Source organism: Opisthocomus hoazin, chromosome 7 (genome assembly GCF_030867145.1).
Source record: "Opisthocomus hoazin isolate bOpiHoa1 chromosome 7, bOpiHoa1.hap1, whole genome shotgun sequence".
Classification (NCBI taxonomy): Eukaryota; Metazoa; Chordata; class Aves; order Opisthocomiformes; family Opisthocomidae; genus Opisthocomus; species Opisthocomus hoazin.
This window is the reverse complement of record NC_134420.1, coordinates 48,286,518-48,310,479: the sequence shown is the minus strand read 5'-3', so window position 1 is coordinate 48,310,479 and position 23,962 is coordinate 48,286,518. Positions and strand designations below refer to the sequence as shown.

Sequence of the window (23,962 nt, the reverse complement as noted above, 5' to 3'; positions counted from 1 at the left end):
AGATACAGCTAACAGCTTCCGTCATCTCAGTTCAGATCTTCCTCACATCCTCCACAAATGTGTCCTGTCCCCATGCCAAAACGCAGCACTAATCCTAACCTCAGATGTGCTCAACAGTGCAGAATACATCTGGACATACACATAATTTTCAAAAGCACGCAGAAAAGAGCTCTGAGGAATGGATGAATGAACTCAACTCTCATGACCAAAAGTCATGTTTTTGTAAGATAAGAGTTACCCACAGGAAAATATTTAATAGTATTAAGGAGAAACAGATGCTGTCAAGTAGAATTGCTCATAGAACAGTGGCGGTAAAAAAAATAGTAAAAATCCTGAAATTCCAAAAGCCATTTGATTTAAATATCTCAACAATATTCCAGTTCTTGTGGAGAAACAAGATGTTATTTAACATTCCAAAACAGGTGTAGAAATATCAGCAGAATGTCAAGAAGTACCCTGTATTACTTATCTTGCATGAGGCCTATAAGCAAGACCAGTTTAATGACAGGAATAGGTTCAAAAGAAAACTGTTATCATAGCAGCTTACATTTTTCTTGCCTTTGGTGGTATTCAGGCTACCTTCCTCCTCCCCGATACCCATGACGAGAAAGTGGTGTAAGACGGCATTCTCAAGAGACCTACCTATCATTTCTAGCTGTACTACTATCAAGTTCTTCTCTACAGTTGGTCTATACAAAACAGGTCGAGCTCCTTACATTTAATTGAAAGAGCTCCAATCCAAATCAACAATAAGTGACAAAGGAAGCTGGTAAATTATTCATATCCCTAGAGGGAGAAACGCTCAGAGAGTCAAACCAAAGAAATTGCACAAGGAACTTGCATTCTGATGAAACTCAGACAACAGAAGTTGCAATAACTATCTCATGACCAAGAACGCTGGTATCAGCGTTTCCTTCCCAAGAAGCAACTTTGACAATTATTAGAGATGGCCTAGGTGAACAATCAAAACTTAAGACATCATGAAGGAGTTAAGAAAAACAAAAGAGGTTCAAGGTACTCTTTGCAACTGAGAATGGGAACAGAAGTATCAAAAGATCCAACAATCTGAGATAAAATGCATTCAGCAAAGAGCAGGTCAAAACATTCTTGAACCTTGGAAAGATCTCTACACCTATTTAGCCATGGGCTTTCCATTTACATACTTAAGAACATGCTATAAAACTTTACCAGGAACAGGTTTCTAATCCAGTGATAAACACAGGTAACAAGGACACCTGTCCCAAAAGATAAGTTAATCCCATCTCATAACCACTGCTCTGTCATACGAATCTTTGCACATTTCCACTGGCCAGGCCTTACACCTATTTGTGGGTTTTTAGCAAAACAAATCCGTAAGTTTAAAGGTTCCTTAAAATTCAATGCTTCCCAGCAGCTCAATTTGCTGAGACTGCATTGTATAATTTTTTTAAGACAAAAGACATCAAATCATCAGGATCTGATCACATAACTCTAAGAGAGGGCTACTTTTTCTTGAATGGTTCCTAATTTATCCAACATACTTTTTGTCTGCCACGAAGAGCACCTTTATGGTCAGAGGGATCTGTATGAAACCCTCTAATTGTCCTTAGCAGCTATGGACTCAGCCACACATCCTGTAGCTACTCAAATCTCACCTTCCCAGCTATTCACCTTCCTCCCAGTGACTCTTGACTCCAAGTTTTACAAGAAGCAAAATGTCGCAATTTCTGTGAGTTTTGCCTATACCAAAATGGACAGTGTACTGGTACTCTGCCACTGAACAAAAATGACTTTTCATTTCCCAATTCAACTTGACCTACACAGCCATGTTGCATGTCTCTCACAGGAGCATACACATCAGCTGCAGGGAGTGTCAGGATACACTGTTTGCCTATTTCCCCAAGGAGAAATGCATCTGAAAGTCCAAATGACATAGGGGATCTCCCTGCCTTTTGTGAAGGCTCCACCTCCACAGATATTTATGGAATCCATCCTGCAGCCAAAAAAAGATAGAGAGCAACTGCCCTTCAGCATTACAGTGCTAAGAAAGCACTCTCTCAGCAGAAAAGCTAACGTACAGTCACAGCAAGCCACATGAGGCCTTAGTCCAAGGATCCATTGGAAAGAAGCCTTAAATTTCAAATGCAAAAAGCTCTTTCTGCCTAGAAGGTGGTCTTGGCAACATTCATAAAGCTCTATGGTTCTGGAAGCTTGTTGCCCACAACAAAATGAAAATGGCTGAACAGTCCATAGCTCAGGTGCATCCCTCAAGTCTCTTCTGTAGTTATGCTAGAAATCCAGATAACCTCACCTACTCACACGCTCCCTCACCTGTGAGCCAAACTCAATGAGAATGATTCTCTTGCCATCCACCTCAGCTCTAGCTTGCTGACGTCACTTACCTGCAGCTTCTGGTATGGACTTCTCCTGACGGATTCAGATGAATGATAAATGGCCCGGCTTGACCGCTGGCCTGGATCCTGGCACACGAATCCTATGGGCATCAGGAGCCACATGAGAACTTTCACACAGGCAAACCCTGAAATATAAACCTAGTATTCCTGTTAACGATCTCACCTTCCTGTCCCTGCCCAAGGAACAAAAAAAATACTTTTCTTTCCATATCTTGCTTTGTTTAATCCCAAACTGTACATTGCATTACATTTTTTTTTAATAAAACTGAAACTTGCTTCAAAAACAAGTACTCAAATCAGTAAGACGGGTTACTGAATAGCAGCATAGAGATCGGCTCCATTTCTTTAGTAGGTGAGCAGGCAGTATGATGACAATTCTGCCTCTTTTAGTATTAGGGATAAGTTTCATCAAGTAACTGAACCAAGGTGTACTAGGTATGCCTAAAAGGTGCTGTGCACTAGAAAGTCATGCACCTTTCACAATCATGACTCCACTTCTAACATAGCCTAACCAGAATGGACCCATTCAACCTAAAAAAATGCATGAATATTGATTCTGAGGGATAAACAGAAGTCACTTGTGAAAGAGTAGTGTCTTCAAACACCAAACTAGGGACTTTTAATACCACCTAAGCATCACAAACAGCCAGATAATTCTGAAGCTGAAACATCCACATAACGTCCCAGTGCTACAGTTGCTCTCATTAACTACAGTTCTTCTCTATTATATTCCTCTAATAACATGCAGCTCATGAACCTACCTTTTATTGGTTTTAAATGAGGGAAAGATTGAAAGAGCTTTTTGTTACACTCACCTACAAGAGTGAACATATCTGAGAGCATGCTAGCTTTGATCTTCAGGTCCAAAGGAGCATCACTATCCCCACATGCAACAGAGAACAAGAGGAATTATTTGTCTGGCATTAAATGAGAGGAACACATCAATAGCCAAGATATCTTCCAATATAATTTCTTTGTATTGGTCCTTAACACAGACATCATCAACATCAGAGGAAAACTAGGTGATTTTCACACACACAGGTAAACGTGAAACAGCAACAGATTAATCTGTTTCTGTTTATCCTTTTTCACAGCTTTAGTTTTCAATGCAGCAACTTACGGCCTTGTTTTAGCTGTGCTTGGCTAGCAACATTTGCCTTGAATGCATCTATGCTACATTTCATGGAGTAGATAGAGGCTGCCATCATGGAATTCTTAAAAACCATAATTACCTATGCCTCTTCCAAAAAAATCATTAAATCAGACAGGTTAGGTCTAATGGATGGGAACAAATGGTTAGGGAAGGTGACAGATATGAAGACATCAGATAGTGGGGACAGATGGGAAGCATCTCTATTTATTGGGGGGGGGAATCAATTAACACAGTTCAGATCAGACAGGCAAAGATTGATTTCTTGGGAGCATAGAAGTCTGCCATGTTCTACAGCACACCGACACCAACAGCTTGGACAAAGAAAAAGGCAATCAAAGCAGAGCAAAGAATGCAGAGGTGAGTTAGAATTTTAACTAGTAAAGGATGCAAATAATTCAATGTGTATGTATATGAAACAACTAATCAAACCAGGAAATTAAATGTTGTGGAAACATTCTAGTTGCACCGGAAAACAAAATGGGTACTGTGGAAGCTAGGGTTAAGAACAGTATGTGAAAAAAGTCTATGCAGTATAAAGCAGGAAAAAAACCAAAAACAAGAACAAAACAAAACACAAGAGGAAGGTCAGATACGGCTATTCCAGGAACATATAACTTCAAGGTTATTTATACCATCATAACTGAAATATTACTCACAGTACTACAAAAGTGTATTGTGCATCTGTGCTCCTATAAAGTTAAACAGTAGTCCAGAAAACACACATAGTTGAAGATCTACAAAAATAAAACCTCAAGTTTCATTAGAGTATGAGGGTCAGCATAAGGGCCAAGACAACACTCACTCTTCAGATGTTAGCTAAAGAGAGTACTAGACCAAAAATCTGAGCCTAAGCACACATCTACATACTCAAGTCAAGCATAATGTCTGAACTCTGCTTGGATTCCAAAATCCTAGTTTCTCCTCAGCCAAGCAGATTGAAACCCCACAGAATAGCCTGAAGAGTTTAAAAATTCATCTACGATAGGAGATTATGAAGTGTTAACAACAATGACGGACTGTGGAGGAGAAATAATTAAAAAGAAAATGGAGTCCCAACTGGGTTCTTTCAAAACCTATTGCTGCAATAATTTTGTTTACGCAAATGGGAAAAGCAAAGGACTATCCTTTCTGTCAGTGGAACAAATACTCTGCAGGCCTCATGCAATCATGCCCTCCTAGGACCACAAGTTTCAAGGACAACCATCTCTAGAAACAGTCCCAGCCTCATCTTAAACTGGGAAGCACTTACCAGGCCAATGACGGGGACAGATTCACTTCCAACAGCCAAGGCTTGAGAGTGTCATCAATAAGGACATCAAAACCATACAGCTCTGAAAACACAGCGGACAGTAAGTTTACCTTGCTGCACCTTTAAACCTCCAGGTAAGATCAAACTTAGTCTGTATCAGATCACTTACATCATTTATGTTAAATCCAGTGAACTCTCTAGGGCTGAACAAATAATAACATTTCACAAGTGGGAAATTTCCCTTCCTTAGTATCAAGATTAAATATATTTTGTGGGATAAATAAGGAGGCAGAAAATGAGTCTTAGGACAGTATTATACAGAAAAATAAACTCTGCTGTCCACAAATTGCAGTTCATGCAGAACTCTATTACTTGTTTTTGCATAAAATTGACACAAGCACAGCAGGTCCAATCTACTACTTCTACTGGATCCCAGAAACAACAGAACTTCATTCTCCTTTTCATTTTTTAATTCCTATAGTCATTGTTCTAGTCAGCTATAGAAAAGTCTTGCTTCTTTCAAGCATCAGCTTCTTTTCAATTATTCCTGTATGTTTTTCTGCAATATCCCCATGGGAGTACAAAAGTCTTCATAGCAGCTCCATCTACATGGACAACCTCCCATAATTCTTTATCTTATTTACAGCTTACCACTTTGCAGCAAACCACTATAGAAATAGTTTTCCTTAGTTTGTAGAACATTATAACATATTACATCTGCTAGATGTGTTCTGCTCTACACAGGTCAGATTGAAGCCAGCTTCCCATTCCAAGCCTGATTTTATTATTTCACTCTATACACATGTTCTCTCTAGTTTGGAAAGAGTTGCAAGAAGGATGCAACACAAAGACAACTGTAAACCAGAAGTTGGCATTAATGCAATTCCCTGTTCCAGCATTAAGAAATACAGTTAATGATCATCAGGGCAATTATGCACATTTTTTTAAAACATTGCAGAACAGAATATTGGAGGAGAAGAAGGATTTCCATAGAATTAACCAGTTCCCTAGTGCCTGGAGTGAAAGAAGGAGAATTTCTGTGCCATGGTGCTTTCCTTGAATTCTGGCCTTGGCCTTTTTGTCACCTGCCTGACATTGATGCTGGCTCCGGGGAGCTGGACTGCTTTGACAGGATCTTCCTATGCAGACAGCTGTGCGAGAGCTCATGTAGCTTATAATGGGGAGTTAATGGGCTGGGGGCGGGACTTGGAAGGGGAGGGAATGGCAGCAGAGTGAGTATTGCCTGCTCACTTTTCTAGACTGTGTAGCCAGACATTGAGTGGGAAGCAAAACAGCAGAGAGTTAAGGAGTTGGTTCACTCCAGAGAAATGAGGCTGAATCTATGTTTGGCTCTCTTGCTCCCCAGACGGGAAAAGCTGCAGTAGAGGAAAAAGTAGGAGGTGGGGATTGTAAGTGCAAACATTAGCAAAGCATTTTGACCAGGAGAAACTTCAGATTATTTTAATACATTATTTCAAAATGCAATCTCAGGCTTGGTGAAGACCTGTGACTCTTAATGGCACAGCAAACTCCAGTGGACAGGCAGCTCATGCTTGAGGCAGAGAAGCAATGAGTGGGTCTGTGGTAGCTGCCGGTCTGCAATCTCCCAGCCCCAGTCAGGAAGCAGAGCATTTTGTTTTGACTAGCTGCTGCTGGCCATTCCCTCCCTCTGCCCCTCAAAGGACCTTTGTTAGTATTTTGGCTCCTTTGACTTCATCATCCTCTCCCACACTTTTCTCCCTTCCAAACTACTTTCTCTTTAAACCTCCCTCTTTCCCACCCAGTTACTCGCTTACTCCATCCACTTTTACAAATACACATGGGAAACCTCTTGACCTTAGCTAGCCCTGACCACCACGCTGCTGGTGCTTTACACTCCCTTGTCTCTGCCTTTTAGGGCAGTAAGCTCTTCTTCCTGCTTATTACGACAGTAGGCTCTTCAGGGTATCCCTGTCGACTTAATTCCATTGTTAAACACAAACGTCTAATGCCATCTGCAATGCCTCAGGGTCTCCTAAGAAGACTTCACTGCTGTGCCATAACACCCAAAGTCTCACATATTCTAAGTCATATCTATAATCCCTAGACAGATGTGTCTGCTACCTCAGGAGTTATGAAATATCCATGTTCTGGCAACAGAATCAAGCCTCACAGGTTCCCACACAGCACTTAGCACAAAGGGGTTCTCAAGTCTGCCTGGGATGCTAGGGAACAAACAGAAGATAAGCTACCTGTGGTTCCAGCTATCCTAGAAATATCTCCTCTGCCCTCTTCCTCGTTTGGAAAATGCACTATCTACATTAAACACAGATGAAGTATCCTTTCTACTGTGAAACTCCACTATCATTTGTGAAAATAAATACATAGGCAGCACAAAGATGTAGAGTCACATGAGCATAGCAAGATCAGAAGTATATCCTCTGCGATTATCAACTTCAAGCAAGACTGCCATTTCCCCTCTGTAGAGAGAGTAAAGAAAACAGAATGAAAGAGAAATACACGCCTCAGGCTGTGGCAACAGTAGGTTTGACAACCCATCTTGCACCATTATTAAGGGAAAAACAGAAGAAACCAAGATGCCAATTTTCCACAGTGCCTTCCCTTGCTCCCCTCCTCTTGCTACTACAATCCACAAAAACATGCTTCACCCTTTTACTACAGTTTGCTGAAGAGTGTGGAACTATATAGGAGGTACCAGCTGTTGCCAAGACTCAGCAGGAATAGCCTGCCTCTCCCTTCCGACCCCCACGGAGAAGTCACTGCTGACTGAGCTTCCCAATCCTCCCATGAGAAGGGCAAGCTTCAGACTAAAGTCTAACAGCAACAGTTCAGCCAGAGATTTTTTTGCCAATGTCAGTATTTAAGACTAAGAGGAAGGCTAGAGACACGGTCAAGTTTTTTTTGTTCTGGTAAACTACCATGTATTCCAAATTTGGTTTATAATCCTGTCAAAGACTGTGCTGGCACTCCGTTTTAGACAATATCCCCAAAGAATTTGCTGTTCTCTTTAAGTCTAGAAACTGAGTGTGATAGCCTGATAGTGCAAACAGTGGGGGTTTTTTATTTTGCATAGAATGCATAAGCTCAATTGCTAGAGGTTCACTGTAATTCTGGTCTTTGTTTTCAGCTTGTTCACCGGGGAAAAAGAAGACACTTTACTGCAAAGTACATACTCTGCAATTGAATGGAGACAACCTGAGGTTATGAAAAGACACATATACACTGAAAAAAACAGCTGCATAGTATGCAACTCCTCTGCTTCTGCAATAAAAAAGGATCGTCTCATTTTAAGCAGGAGCATATTTACAGACATTCCTAAGGGAACTACACCTGTGACACTGAAATTGAAGTCTTCCCTTCTACCTTCCCTCTCTTTCTGTGCTTTCTGTAAAGGTATCCTGCAGACCATGCTTATAGACAACGTGTATTAAGGAGCTTCAGTTAGAAAAGTTAACTGTACTACAATTTCCTCCAAAGTAGCAACCAGTCAGTGCAAGGGAGAAAAAATCCTAAGAGTACAGAGATGGACGTACTGCATTGTTGAATATATTGCCCAACTTGAGGCTCCACAGACTATGAAGTATTTTGCAGATTAACTCCATCACTTTATCTAGTGATGGTAGAGTACCTACTTCAACTCCGGTAGAGCACATCTTAACATCTATGGGGACATGCAGAAATCTGCATCTTGGAGTCTATCACAGTCAGGTCCCAAATCATTCCTGTTACTCTACAAAAGGCCAGCACAACAGTGTAGGCTTACGATAAGCAAAAGGCCACACTGTCTCATATCAAGTAATAGAATAAAAGCTTCTACTCTGGACACCAGAGGTTCTGGAGAAAATACTGGTGCTGTAGTCTTGTGCGGGAATTTGCCTTGCACTCCAAACAACACAGCTTAATCCCCTTTTTTAGAGATCTTTATATTAACAGAGAAAGGCTTTATCTCTCAGCGTTATTACAGGAAAGGACCCAATAAGAGGGGACAGAATTATTCCACATGTCGGTGTTCTTGTCTGCTTCACAAGATACAGCCTGCACCTGCCAGAGTTTGTCATATTAGCTTGACCAAATATGTAATTACCTCACTTAGAGGCACTTTCTCCACAACAGGTAACCAGAGAAATCCATCACTTATAAGATGGCTTCTCAACCTTTTTTCCTTCTACTGAAGCTTGAAGGACACTTAGTCACATTCCCAATAAAAGTCTTCAAAAGTGGATTAATTTCAGGGTGCCTACATAGAATCATAGAATATCTCAAGTTGGATGGGATCCATAAGAATCACTGAGTCCAACTCCCTGCTCCTCACAGGACTACCTAAAAATAAATCGTATGACTAAGATCATTGTCCAAATGCTCCTTGAACTCTGACAGGGTTGGTGCCATGATCACTTCCTTGAGGAGCCTGTTCCAGTGACTGACCACCTTCTCAGTCCAGTCTGAACTTCTCCTGACACAGCTTCATTCCACTTCCTTGTGTCCTATCGCTGGTCACCAAAGAGAGATCAGCATCTCCCCCTCCACTGCTCCCTTGAGGAAGCTGTAAACTGCAATGAGGTCAACTCTCAGACTTCTCTTCTCCCAGTTGAAGAAGCCAAGTGACCTCAGCTGTTCCTCGTAAGTCTTGCCCTCCAGACCTTTCACCATCTTGGTTGACCTCCTTCTACATAAACTGCTACTTTTTTTGCTGAAGAGATGACTATAGTTGGGCTCATCGCCTGTACCAAAATCAGACTCGGAATCATCCTTCTACTCTGAAGTCAGAAAAGGTAATAAGGCCATCTTCAAGGCTAACATCAAAGAATAGAAGCCTTGGTGCAACTGGACTGCCTTTATAAACCTAATCTTAGAGGGTAACTAAGTTATCACCCATGAAGGAGAAAGTTCTTCAACACAGTATGTGAGATCACAGCAAGCAAAGAGGTTCATATCCCAATACCCACCTTTGGGCATCACTTAACATCCCTTACATTACTGAGGAACGGAAGAATAGAATGTTGCTACTTGTTCTTCACCATTGAGAACTGGCCAAATTAAGAAAATGTAGTAGCAGGTAGATCAAAATAAAAGCCAACTTTTATATATATATATATATTTTATAGATACATGTGTACATGAGGTGAAGGAGAAAGACAGCATGTGTTTCCTGCCTTCATCAGCCCACGTTCTTCTGATTTCAAGCTCCTAAACTCCAACAACCTTAGCCTCAAGCAAACTAGAAGACAATAATAACCTGGTGTTCCTCACTTCCATATTCTCATCCATCTGCTAAAAATCTTAATGTCACTAAAAGAACCAACAGCAGCAGAAGATGGAATGAGAAGCCAGGGTTGATTCAGACTTTGGCAGCACAAGTCCACTGACGACAAACTGACAATGCTGGTTAATTTCTTTATGGCTGTTTTTGGAAGAGTTAATTCTTCCTAGATCTGCCCCAGCAGAGAAAGAAAATTGGTGCTACCAAGCTGAGAAAAACTTCCTAAAGAAGCCAGAAAGCTTCTGCAGCAACAGGGACCCTGACTCTTTCAGCTGAGCTCCAGGTGCAAAATCATCAACAATCAGTTAGGTAGAGCTATGAAGTGACAAGTAAGGAAAACAGCGCAGGGATAAACCCCTACTCCTACGGGAGCTATCACTAGAAGACCTGTCCTTTGAATTTGTTTTACACTTCAGCTCAGCTGACAGTTTTGCTAAATTCTGAAGATATATTTACATTACAAAACCTACCTTGACACATTGGATAATCAAAAGACCTGTCCTGAAAAGTACAGGGCTCCTGAATCTGATGATAGCCAGAGAACACTAAAGATAACCTTTTTCAGATTCAAAATGGCATCTTTACATACTGGCTTTAAATCAGAGCCTGACAGTAAGTGTATAAAAACAGAATGGATTAACCTTTGCAAAAAAAGATAAGCTTGGGGAATACCTGTCCTCCTTTTCCTTCACATGTCATCTATGAAACCAGAAAAATATATAGGATATGTGTACGGTATATGTATGGATGACCTAAGTCTCTAAGCAGGGATTCACTTATACTCCTGTCAAGGAAGACTGCACAGAAATTCCTTAAGACTTTCAAATCTTTAGTGTCCTGCAAAATTCCTTATGGAGCAGGCCAGCACTGTTAAAACCTACAAAAGGCTACCATTCCCGCAAACAGGTCAACTGCCACTGCAAAGACAATTAAATGTTCATGAAGAACAGTAACATCACTAGTTGAGAACTGGTGATCAGATACAAATGAAGACTTGTTTAAGCGTTTAACTCCAGGTCAGCACCACTGAAGTAGTACAACAGCTTACTGTTTGTTCTATACCATCTTAATATAGATGTGATTAGAAGCATAAGCCTGACCAATTGAGCCTTAGGACACAGAAGCAGCTAAGTAAGAAACTCATTGCTTTGGTGGGATCAACAAACATGCCTATTATCCTATCCTGCCATACCTTCTTGATCAGAGAAGAGCCCAACAGTGTCACCACAGGGTTGACTAGAGCTGGGAATGAAACAGGGGACTTAAATCTGTTGCTTCTTCAGGCTCCTGTTTCAGTTCAGAAAATGGTGCTACACTGGATGCTGGTAAAAATACATGCTGCACCTAGTTGCCTTCATTCCATCCCCTACTAAACCATCCTACAGAGATATTTTTCATACTCTCTGAAAGCACGCCTCACTGTCTTTTCTAGCTTATCTACAAGTGCTTACTCCAGGAGGGAGAACAATACAATCTTTAACTGGCTTGGGCATAGGTATCCCTATCGTACCTCCTGCTCCCACTGAGACATCATGTCCCTCAAAGTCAGTGCAAAACCCAGTTTCTCCTAAAGGTGGCTCCAGAGGCAACCAACAACTCGGTGACCAGCTCCAGGACAATTCAACGGTTCAGGGTCCTGCAGCATGCTCTCTTCTGGAGCTGCTGGTCAAGACAATTTTTACTTGCAGCTTAATTTTACATGAGGAATTGTTAGCTAATCACAAAGAACGACACAGATGCTTGAGATCACATTGTTAATAACAATGCAGGAACAAGGCTGCAACAAATTCATGTAGTACTTACAGTACTTTTTGCAATGCACTTCAGAAGAACAAAACTACTGAGCATTCCAAGCCCTCCTAGAACTGATTATTACTAGAATGCAGCAACCAGCTCACACGACATGGCCAAAAGGGAACTTAGCACAATTGTTCCACAAATTGTCAGCATCACTCCACTTTGACATTAGAAGAAGAATCATCCTGACCTACCACACTCACTTTCTAGGCAAGCACGGGTAGCTGGAATCATACAGACTGTCTCACCAGTCTTATTTTAGAACCCAAAGAAGCCATGAATGAAGTTCTTCCCTTAAACCTAGAAAACAAGTATATGACGTAAAAAACATTTACTTGGGAAAGGAATGAAGGACCACAGCAGTGCTAAACTGTTATAGAAATAAAGTGGGCAACCTAATCTACATAAATTAGTCCTTGTGATTTAATTTTTAGCAGGAAGGTGGCAATTGTGCCGGAATCCTATTCCCTAGAACAGCATTACAAAGACTAGAGTAGAATACATATTAAGTTAGTCATATTTCTCTAGAAGCTTTCCAAACAAGGTCTACCTCTGTATCTGAATCCCAGATACTCGTTTCTGAAGTCTGAGATACTTTTCAGATGATCTGTCTTTCTCAATATACACATGCAGTCTCATTGTTCACAGCCCAGAACAAAAGAAAAAAAACACCCAAAAACCTCTTGGGAGCCTCTGCATGCTGCCTCAGTTTTCTCCCTCATGTTAACAGCTATGAACTCAGCCATTCTGAACACTTCCAGCTAGAACACACGCCTTTTTTACAACAGGGTTAAAAGTGGCACAACCAAGGAGTGTCAGAATAAGACACACAGATGAAGAATGAGCATACACAAGGGCAGTTCAAATCCTTGGGACAAGGACCACCACTTAATTGTGGGGGAAGGTGGCAGAAAGTACGGAGCTCTGGAAATGCCTCAGGCTCCCTAGGGAAGCTGTATGGCTCCTACTTAAGCTCTCTTTCCTGGGAAGCTCTTAATTTATGTTTACATTGAAATAAATGGAACAAAACAGTTTATTTGTGGGGGAGCATCTGAGAGGGTGGTTAGTGCAGCCCTGGGGAGGCAGCAGGAAGTGGGATAACCTCAGAGCCAGGCCCAGCAGAAAGTACATGAGGAACATCAGTTTCCACATACCCAGCTCAGGAATCTAGAAACACAACTGAGGAAAGAAAAGGGAGAAGCAAAAAAAATGCAGTTAGTTTTTTTGTGTGTTTTTTTATAATCCAGTTGTTGATATTTCTGGAGTAGCTGATAAACTGCTACTTCACCAAAACTATTATCTAACTCATAAATCCCCATGTACGCCAAGGCTCTCCAACTCTGAACAAAAGCATCAGAGTCAGTCATGAGAAGCTAAGGCCAGAGAGGTAGCTAGTTTGGCAAGTAACTAAACATATCAGCCATGGTTCCTTCTTGATTCTTGACTGCCTCATCACCCCCAAATATCCAAAGATGACAGCATTTATGTTATAGTGAAAGCTGCAGAACTGTCAATACTCAAGTGCAATGCAAGGACCACACAAATGGATTTACCTGTCACAGCTAGTCTAAATGTAAGTCCCAATATCTAAATGCAGAATAGCTTAAGCCAGGCTTGGTCTTTGGTTTAAGCACTGACTGAGACTAATTCTAGACTCATCACCTAGACTCATTCATCTCCCCTGCCCCGAGACTCCATCTTTGTGCGTGTATCCACACAAGCACAGAAGGGCTAAGAGCAGGAGGAGGCCTCTTTAGGGAAGGTTGGGAAGCAGCCACTGGAAAGCAAGAGAAGGCACACTGTGGTACCAGCCGCTGCTTTCTGGACCTCATCCCAGCATATGCTGCCAGCGAGCTCTCAAATTATTTTGCCAGCACATAGTTCTGCATCTAGCTTCTGCCAGAAGTAGGCTTTGATGCCACCATGTGGTACTCTCACACAAGCACAAGCCCAGAAGCATTCCCACCACCATCATTCTAGGCATTGCATTACCCATTCTTCCCTAATCCTCAGATGCATGTAGGACAATCATTCAGAAATACATTGGACTAGATGGCTCAATAGAAAAAATTAAACCCTCTAAAGGGATGTTTAATCATCCACAGCCATCCTTTGCAAGGGCACTAGTGGGTCAGTAACTTCAACTTTCCAGCACTTCCCTAGTTTCCTGTCAAGTCCTTTTTCATCATCACATTTTCTAGCATAAGATTCTGATAAATGACACTGGCACAGGGGCAACTGTGATTAAATGTTCCCTGCCCTCACAGAGGCCTATATTGAGGAAAAAAACCAGTATTTGGCTTCCTAGCAGTAGGGAATGCACGTTTGTCTGTAGCATCAGAAAGCTGGAAGTTTCAAACAGTACTTGAGCCAACCAACAAAGATGTCCCCAGTGCCTTACCAAAGCAGCTCCCACGATGTGACAGAAAACTTTTACAAGCTGTGGCAATGGCCAGCTCAGCAGAAACTACAGTCTTGATAATCAGGTCCTCCACGTTGGCCATCAGTGCTGCAAGGAGGGGAGGAAAAGGAGGAAAAAAAAAAAAAAAATGGAAAAAGCAAATTGTGAAGTAGCACACAATATCTAGAAAAGCATGACTGTATGCATATGGACAGATATTTTTTTGAATCAAAGCACATGAGAGCCTATGGATGACAAAGCAATGATGTTTGGAAATCCATGCAAGCCTAATTACATAGATACATGCATAAGTATGCTAGCGCAAAAATATTTACAAATGAGAATGATAAAAGTGAGTATATGTACAGTACAAGTAAACAGAAATATATGCCAAGCACATCAGCACAAGTCAGCTGGAGTCTGATCACCGCTCACTCAGAGTATTAGGAAGAATTAAACAAGAGTGGGTTAGCAAGATAAGCTCTTAAACTACAGAGAATAAGCCATAGCCACTGAGATATAAAAGTCCACAGGAGAAGTTTTTGTGAGATAACTGTTTGTGATGTTGCACCTTCCTCTAAAGCAGCTGTTCCCATACTATGATTCACAAACCATTTCAAAATTATATGACTGGTGACAGCTCCCAGTCCTGCTGACCAACATATAAACTGCAATTTCAGTCAGGAAGCTCTCTCCAGCTCCTGTATGGGCCTGCAAACTGAGCTCAGGAACAGCAATCTGAGCTGACAGAGGGAGCAAAAGGCAAGAAAAGATGCACGTTAGACGTAGACCTTGGGCTTGGGATGAGTCATGCAATAGAAAGGACACCACACTTAGTTTCTGTTTTCAAGGACAAGCAATAGAGAAGTGAGAGGAGGAGGGAATGAACGAACACTGGCCTGAAAAGTTAGTAGGGATGATAGGACAGGCTTCCCCACCCCTCAAATGGATCACAAGCAAACACACAAGGCCATCAGCAAACCCATACAGACATCTGGTAATCCCTGTCCCAAAGAACATCTAGTACAAACCACTTGACTAGAGAGTTTGACTTAGGCCTACAATTACTATTTCTCATGTTCAGATGACGATGTGCAGGGACTTGAATAATTACAGAGAGGCATGCAAGCAATTTCAGATGTGAACTTCTGTACCAGAAGACAACTAAGTGGCATCAACACATCATGGGAATGTTTAAGTGTGCATAAACATCCCAGAACACAAAAATCTTGCCAGCCCAGACAAGGCCAGCACTTCCCAGCCAGCATTCTGCCTCCTTATGACCAGAACCAGATGCATCAGAGAAAGGTGCAAGAAGACTTGTAATGGATAGTTAGGAAACCTCCTTGCATTGCTCAGCACTTCACTTAAGAGCGCATGTTCTATACTTGAGGTTGGGGTGGGGAAACATATCAAGACAAATAACTACGCGTACACAGCTTACTGAAAACATACGGTGCAAGTGATTGGACACCCATGCACACGTATGATTGGGAAAAAGTCTACTTCCATCTGAGAGCCACATTCAGACCCCTTCCTCCAACATCTAAGTGTTCCCTGGCAACATCTGCAATATGGGCATAGCTGCTATAAGTAGTGTTACTGACACCTTAGTATCACAGGTGACTTATCCATTAAAGGATATACCTGGATTCTGCTCTGCAGATGCATTTACTCCCAGCAGACCTGGCAAAAGTGCAGAAGAGGGAGCTATTTTATATGAAACACAGACTGAAATGAAAACACCCAGCAAAAACCTGAGCCATGGAAAGATGACACCACATCCAAGAGTCATTCAAACTGGCATAGTTCTCCAGAGGTTGGTCACTCATCAGACTGAACAGGCCATGGGAGCAGTAGAGGGAGGGAAGCTTTTAGAAGGAATGGAATGACCTTAAGAAACGGGAAATGTAGTAAAATATTAAGAAACACACCCTGAGAAAGTCTCAGAATATTATTTGCAGCAGGGAAGGGGTAAGCCTCATCTCTGGGGATGGGATTCATCTCTGGGGACAGAGAATAAACGCACAGCTCTAGCAAGTAAGCTGTAACAAACAATGCTTCCCTCCACCCTGCTCTGGTGCTAAATGGGACTCACTGGGGCTCTTCCCTGACTTCTTCGGATTCACACTAGTGAGATGATTAAGGTCCAACATGAGAATAAAAGAACAGGATCTGTACTGACCTGCTGTGTCTCTCCCCTCTTGTTTTAAGTACCTCAGCATTGCACTCATGCTCCACTTGTTTCCATAATCCTCTACTTCGGGATCATCACAGCTAAAAATAAATGGAAGATGCAAGTTCACAGAATCACAGAATGGTTGACACCACTGGCCTACCTCTATGGACTTGCATCAGCCTTAGACCAACTTAGGTAAATTGATTTAACCTCTAGAGATCAAGTGCCATTTTTCCAGCCAAGTACCTGACATAATCTCCACTCTTCTTGTTGACGCTGTAGTTGGTGAGATGCATGAACTGGTTTTTAATGTTCTTGGATGCCTGGTCATACCTCACTGTCGCAAACCTGTTAAGAGGGATAAAGATTCACAGTATTTCTTGAACAAGTAACATGCTTGCTAAATATGACCTACTACACAGACCACTCAACAACCAGAGCTAGGGAGAAAACGCATTTAATCAGACTTCATCAAATGCAACCTCTCCTCACAAAAAATACAGTTAATGCTCAAGGGCCACATCTAGGTGCATTTAGTTTCCTTTTCAGCATCTTAAAGCAGGGAGCTCCATTTCTTCTCCCGGGAGTTTTCACAGCCTAGCAGTGTACGCATCATCCTAGGCACATTTTTTCCTCAACTGCTTAGATCTGTGGTTCTTGTGCATTCTGGTTAAACCGGCCACTTCGTTTTAGACAGTCAGTGTCACTGTCCTTTCCGTTCCACAATAGGACCTACCATGGATACACAAGATTCACTGGTCTTAGCAAACGCACTCATTCAGAGCAATCCTACTCCATATGCATACCACAGTCAGTATTTCCTGAAGTCTCATACAAGCACAGCTCAGTTCTTGCGTATCCAAGGATGCCTTATGGCAGGCTGAGGGTAGGAACAGATTTCTACCATCACCAACAACACAGCTGACAACTGCCAATACTCTTGAGAAAGAGGCATCCAAGAAACCAGGTACAACGCGCAGGCCAGACCAATTCATCCAACAATGCAGCATCTTCTCCAGGGTGCTGTCAGTCTTAGGGACTACACAGCTCTTCCATATCTCAAAGATGTCACCCAGCTGTGTACAAGGAAAGGGACTGTAGGGAAGATCATACTCACGAGCAAGACACTGCTACAAGCTTATCTAGTCTCTCTGTGAACCCTGTTACAGCCATCAATACCACAATTCAATCAATCTATTTATTTTGGAAACAGCGGTAACCTCCTGATTAAACGGCATTACCTGTACTGTAATCACGTACCCCATCACCACTCCCTTAGCCATACACTACCATCACGGACATTTGTGTTGAAATGAATCAACGCATTGATCCAACTGAAAAACAGCCCAGGATTTTGGTTTGTAAGGTGTTTGAGGGATTTTTGTGTTGCTTTGTATTGAGGGGGAGCCAGAGGGAATATGATGTCAGAGGGAGAAGGGTGCAAAACAACAAAGGTAGATCAGCTTCCTGATCCAGCTATAAAAATGTAGCGTGATGAGCTTCCACCATCCACCACCAGTGGCCATACAGACTTAAGCTATCCATATTTTCTCTCCTCCGCTTTCCACCTTCATTTTAACTGCACAATACCAGCACAAGAGTGTCTGTCCTGCACAGCAAACCATCTAAAAAAGTCTTTTCTGCTAAGCTATTTATCAAATCAAATCACTTCACTGCATGGGTACAGAAATGCTTCTGGTGACACAATACAATGGACACCACAAGCCCCTGAACAAGCACAGGAATACAGCAAAAAATTGCACTGAAGGAATTTAAACACTAATCTTCTCAACAGCACACCCCTTTAAGAAGAGGCTGAATGAATGCTGAAACACTACAAGCTTCTCAGGGAGGAAAAGGAGCTTCCTGCAACCAACTGCTAGTACAGTTGCCCATGCTACCCCTCCATTCCAGTTTGCACTGTGCAGCCAGAGGGGAACTGATCATATACCTGTGCCAGGAAAGGAAAGCGTCAACATGAGAATGGGAACAGCAGCCAGGAAGAGTGCAGGACTGTTTCACTTGACAGCCATGCCAATTTAAAGTGTTTAAAATTACATCTTGTGCAAAAGTTGCTTTCTAAAGGTGTAGTTGCACGATCAGCCTTTGTCAATCTAAGGATGCACTGGTGCTGAAAGCTCATCATCTGCTCAGTTGCACACTCCAGCCACTCTGCTTGACCTGCTCCACAAATTATGTAGCCACAGGCAAATCAGATCACAGATCTGACTGAATAGCCACTTGAGCAAATGCAGAAAGATACCAATTAACTTCCAGTCAGATGCAGGTACATCCTCTTTCAGACATAACAAATCAAAGTGTTAGGATGCAGAGTCAGGACAGAACTTATGGCAATATTTGCCAAATCCTACATCCAGACAAGGATGCGGGATCAAGTTAAATATAATGTAATAGAATAGTTCCAAATGGAGTGGACCTACAATGATCATCCAGTCCAACTGCAATCATTTTCTTATTCTGCATGTAATAAATTCCTGTTTCAATATATATTTTAGGCCTCAGACTTTTGAGAAAAATAAATAAAACGGAAGATTGAGGGCAGAATCCAGGGCATCTGGTTGGCGGAATGACCAGTATGAGCCACTGCTAACCACCACAGCTTGTAACAGCAAGCATGTTCTAGTTTAAAAAAAACCAAACAAAACAAAAACAAACAAACCAACAAGAGAAAACACACCTTCTTCACTCTGACCATCCACAATAGCTTAAGATGCCAATGTCTTGAAAGAGATAAATGGCAGTAAGAAAGGGGAAAGGGGAAGTCAGACATATGCTATCCTAAGAAGCCCTGGCAAGAGAGAAACAAAGTACCAAGGAGAGCAGGGTTAGTTGCAAGAAAAGGAGAGCACAATTGGGTGAAGCCTCAAAGCAGGAAAAGGAAGGCAGTGCTCGAGAAAAACAGAAGAGAGAGACGGAGGGGAATTTGAAGCATCTGACTGTGCAATGAAGTTAGTGTCCAGAAAAGAATGCATCCCCAATTTGCTTTACTAATAGTCATCTCTCCTCATCCTTCCCCTATTATTTTCCATAGTTCAGAAGAAGCTGAACTATACCAGGACATCTAAGAACTTGAACTACAAAAAAAAAAAAAAAAAAAAAATCCTTCTTTTAGAAAGAACTACCAAAAAACCAAAATCTAATTTCTCAGTGAAAATGAAGCCACTACTGCCCTCACTTGGTAGCCATTTTGAGAAATATCTCTCTCTCCACAAAAACTATGCCAGCAAATCCATCAAGATGCTCATCAGATCAAATTATCCTTAAACACACAGATGGGAACAAGAAAAAAAAAAAAAACAAGCCTCCATGATGTAACTAACTAAGCGGCAAGGTTAAAAAAAGTGAAAAGATTTTGCACCATATTTTTCCAAGCTTTAACTACATTTGAAGTTAGAGCAGCTGGCAACAGAAAAAAGAGTCCGGAAGTTTGGATCCCCTTTCCACATATTTCCACAGCTTAAAGTATTTGAATTTTTTTTTCAGTTTAACTGTAAGTTTCCTGGATTTAGTGCTTCTGTTTTGAAAAGAATGACAACAGTCCTATCGTATATTTTGTTCTTAATTCTGATTTCATCATTTCCAGCTTAAAAATCATTTATTGGCAGCATATTGAAAGCATTTGTTGATAATATGCTTTTAGCCAGATCCTGGAAGATACTCAGCACATGGAACAATCTATTCCACAAAGTCACAGCTCCCTTGATACTTTGAAGCAGAAGGCAATTAGGTTCACCATGGTTATCAGCTTCTTATTTTTTTAATTATTATGCACATATTCAGAAATATGAGGCTATGAACCCCTGGCAGACATAGACAATACTTCTAAACAACAGTACTTCTTCACCTTGCAAATGCTTGCATTAGCTTCCTTCTACAGAGACCATCCTTAACTATTAGGTGGTCTGAGCTCCATGCCCATAGAATTTACACTTCCATGGGGAACTGATTATTCATGAGGGATTTCAATGTATTCTAGAGCTCTCAGTACATAAACTTTCTCTTCTACTAGGATGCTGTCATCTTAAGGGATATCATGGGCCAGTTCAGCAACGCATCAAAAAAAACAACCAAAAAATTTAAATGACTCAAACCTGCTATTAAAAACCCCTAAGCTTTAAACAACAGAATCAAATGCCAGCTTAATGCATTCTCCAAGAGCTGGTTTAACAGTCTTACTAGCCTTGTATTAAGTGCAACTGTGCAAATGGAAAATCCAAGTTATTTCTAGAGCCTCTATCAAGAGCCTCTGGATATTAGAATGGTGACAGATCACAGGTATAACGCTGACAACTGCCCACACCCCTTACAGTGTTCCACGCTAGCTTGGGATGGAAGAGCGTTACTACCACTGAAATACCAGTTACGATTATCTTCAGTACTCTATAGTTCTATAGCTTTTCACACCATATTTCACTGTATCTTTCTTCCAGTGCAGTAACAAGGCTACTCATCCCCCACACTTGTTCTCTCCAGGAAAGACAAGAGACTTCCAAGCTACAGAATGTCTTGCTTCAACAGAAATTTACAGGTTATTTTTAGAGACAATAAGGTCATAGGAACAGGATTTACAGTAAGAGTGGAAAGTAGTAAAACTTCAGTGCTTGTGAGATCTAGATGTTAACCTCAGATTAGAATAAACTCTTGAGAAATCTTTCAATCTTTCAGAGCATTGTTTCATTCTGGGACCTTCTCTTTCCCAATTTCTGGCCACTCTCCCAATTTCTGGCCACTTCTGAGAATAAAATATTTGTCACCTAAAAGATAAGGGCCAATACCCTAAAAGCAATTTAGAAACTATATTGTAAGGTGGCACAGAAAATAAAGGGCAAGCCTGATATTTTCCCAGTAACACAACTTACCACAAGCACATGCTGCAACTTTCTGCACGAGCTATTTTCCTAAGCACTAAAGGCTTCATGCCCAGGTATCTCATATTGCTATAATCCAGCCAAAGAGTGATGAAGGCACAAATAACTGAGGCCAGGTCATCATCTGCCAGGATAGGACTGTTTCCTAGCCAAAGCATTACTCGTTGATGCTGCTATGCGGGATCGTGCAATCAGCCAGGAATCCAAGAGTACTCCTAAATTGGCAGCTGGAGTGTCCATGTGCGGAGGCGCATCTTCAGCCAAAGGAGACTATTTTATCAAGTGAAACTCTTCAATACGTTATCTTCTGGTCACTAACATCACCTCTTTCTTGCTCTGCTTCAAGCAACTCTTCTCTTCCCCCACTGTGATTTGATCCCGTCCAAGTTCCAGACTACTCCATAGGAAAATGCAAAAAACCCAACAAACTTAACACTGCTGTGTATTGCTGGTAGTTAAGTTTGTGTGGTCTGAAACATTCAACAACTGGATCCACATTGGTTTGAATTCTTACAAAGAATTTTCCTGTATGACTTGTCCAGTGAAAAAGAAAAAAAAAAAAATCTAGCAACAGGTGAAATTTTCCACTATTGGTCAGCCAGGAAGGCTTCCTGCCACTTCAGTGTGCTCTTCTGACCCCACCTGATCTAAACCAGTAGTTGTTCTTCCTAATAATGTGAAATGTCACAGAGATAACCATAAAAGGAATAGATGTTGGTTCTGTATGCAACATCAGATGGATATCCACTCTGTTTTGGCCTGAATTCAGATTTGCTTTCTCCATAAAGCAGGTTCTAATCACAAATTTTCAAAGTTGGATTTCTCCTTTGTTGGCTGAGCTCTCTTTCACCTGACAACAGACTGGGGGGAGACAAGCAGAGGATGCAGGAGGAATAGTCCCCTATCACAGCAATAACCTGGGTCACCTCTGCGATACGTATCACACAGAGATAATATAGCTCACAGCAGCAAGGACACAGAATGCACTTCACCTGTCTTAGTTTTACATACTGCTTGTATTCACTGTCAAAATTGAACAGCAAGTGATATCAAAGATATTTGCTTTCATTAACTTGTTTCCCTGGCCTATACTGCACTGCCATTCTCTCAAAGATCCTCCCCTTCTAAAGAAGCTTGTCCTTTTAAAATCCAAGGAAAGGGGTAAGTTAAGAAAGTTAAGGGCACCTACTAACATGATATACAAGAGATTAGATTCCAAAAGCATCTAAACAAATATTACGGGAGAGCTTCTACCCCAACACTACAGCTGGAAATAGCAAAGGTTAAACCAAGATTGACTGCATTGTTCAGTCTCCCTCACAAACTGCTGCCAGCAATACAGCCTCCCAGGCCGAAGTAGCAGCAACCGTATTGTGAACAGCCCTGGCAGCCTCTGTCCCTTTCACTGAAGCTTCTCTTTCCTCAGCAGGACAGAAGAGATGCCTTTCAGTTCCAAATTTGAAACTTAGAATAGAGAAGTGACACTCGTACATTCAATTGTTCTGACACACCTGCCCATGTCTCAGCTGGTCACAGTCAAGTCATACAGGCGCACACCAGCTCCAATGAAGGCAACAGCCAATTCCCTTTACCAGCAACTACACACTGCTACAGAGCTCACCTTCAACAACAGCACATTTGGCTGCACTTTCTCTTGGATCAGAGAGGGGGAAAGAGCAATCAAAAGCAAGCAGTAGGGTGGCAGTAGTGGCAGCAGGAACAGAAAATCAAGGCAGAAATCCTTACTAGCTCCTTCAGACTCCAGATGTAATCTCAACCTCCAGGCTAACAGTACATTATACAGAGGCATCCCAGCTCTCTGCCTCCCTGCCGTGTTTCAGACTTCCCCTGTTAAAAATCACCTTTGGCATTCAGATACCAACAGATTACTGCCCTCCCTTCCCATCTTGTAAAGAGTTCACTGTAAGCCTAATCAGGAAGCTTAAACTCCACCTTCAGTAGGCCACCTACTCCACAAGTGACAAGCAGCACTTTTCCCTGTTGACCTAGCAATCTACAAAACATGTCACAGAGCCCACAGTTATCTCTAGGAATCCCCAAATCCACCACGCTATGTCAAACTTTGATCGGTCCCTAACCCTCATCCCTACACTGACCTTAACCCAAACAACCTACGCTTCTACTGTCACTCATTCAGGCGGGACGCTACCTGAGGGGTTCTACACCGTTCTTTGCCTTATCCCCAGCATTACTTCAGGAAATTAATTGACCACAAGGTAAAGTTTGTCATAGGCAAGTCATTTTGGAAATACGTCAACTGGATCATTAAATATTTACATAAGATGTTACATGTTTTTGCATGAAACTTGGAATGCTTATTTGAGACATGTAGCCAGGGCCTGGGAAAGGAAGAGGAGAAGAGAAAAGACCCTGGAAGAAGGAAAGAATAGTTAATCCCTTTTCTCCCAAACAAGTGCTACAGAAAAAGCACACATTAAGATAGCCTTTTCCATGAGTGCACAGAGAGCTCCTGCCTAAATGTCCTGGAAATAACCAGTGTAGTATCTCTATAAGCACGCTCCTCACATTTTATGCTTGGAGTCATTTCCTCAGTCCCTCTTCCCTCCCCTACCCACGCATTAGACTTTGGCTTCTCTGTTAGTCTGTTAGCTGCCACTTT

General features: G+C 41.7%; 1 protein-coding gene across 5 annotated transcripts in view; it reads right to left on the bottom strand.

The window, feature by feature from the left end:
- The window catches only part of TTLL5 (tubulin tyrosine ligase like 5), a 150,530-nt gene that overhangs the window by 108,258 nt on the left and 18,310 nt on the right, over positions 1-23,962 (bottom strand). Inside the window, exons 10-17 of one of the 5 annotated variants that reach the window (XM_075425856.1) lie at positions 16,679-16,780; positions 16,439-16,530; positions 15,901-15,939; positions 14,254-14,361; positions 4,796-4,877; positions 4,203-4,235; positions 3,209-3,270; positions 2,382-2,473 (exon numbers count right to left, since the gene is read on the bottom strand). In XM_075425856.1, the coding sequence (XP_075281971.1) occupies positions 2,382-2,473; positions 3,209-3,270; positions 4,203-4,235; positions 4,796-4,877; positions 14,254-14,361; positions 15,901-15,939; positions 16,439-16,530; positions 16,679-16,780 (610 nt within the window). Of the gene's footprint in view, positions 1-2,381; positions 2,519-3,208; positions 3,271-4,202; positions 4,236-4,795; positions 4,878-14,253; positions 14,362-15,900; positions 15,940-16,438; positions 16,531-16,678; positions 16,781-23,962 lie in introns of all 5 variants that reach the window. The other 4 variants (XM_075425855.1, XM_075425858.1, XM_075425857.1 and 1 more) reach the window with 4 other exon arrangements.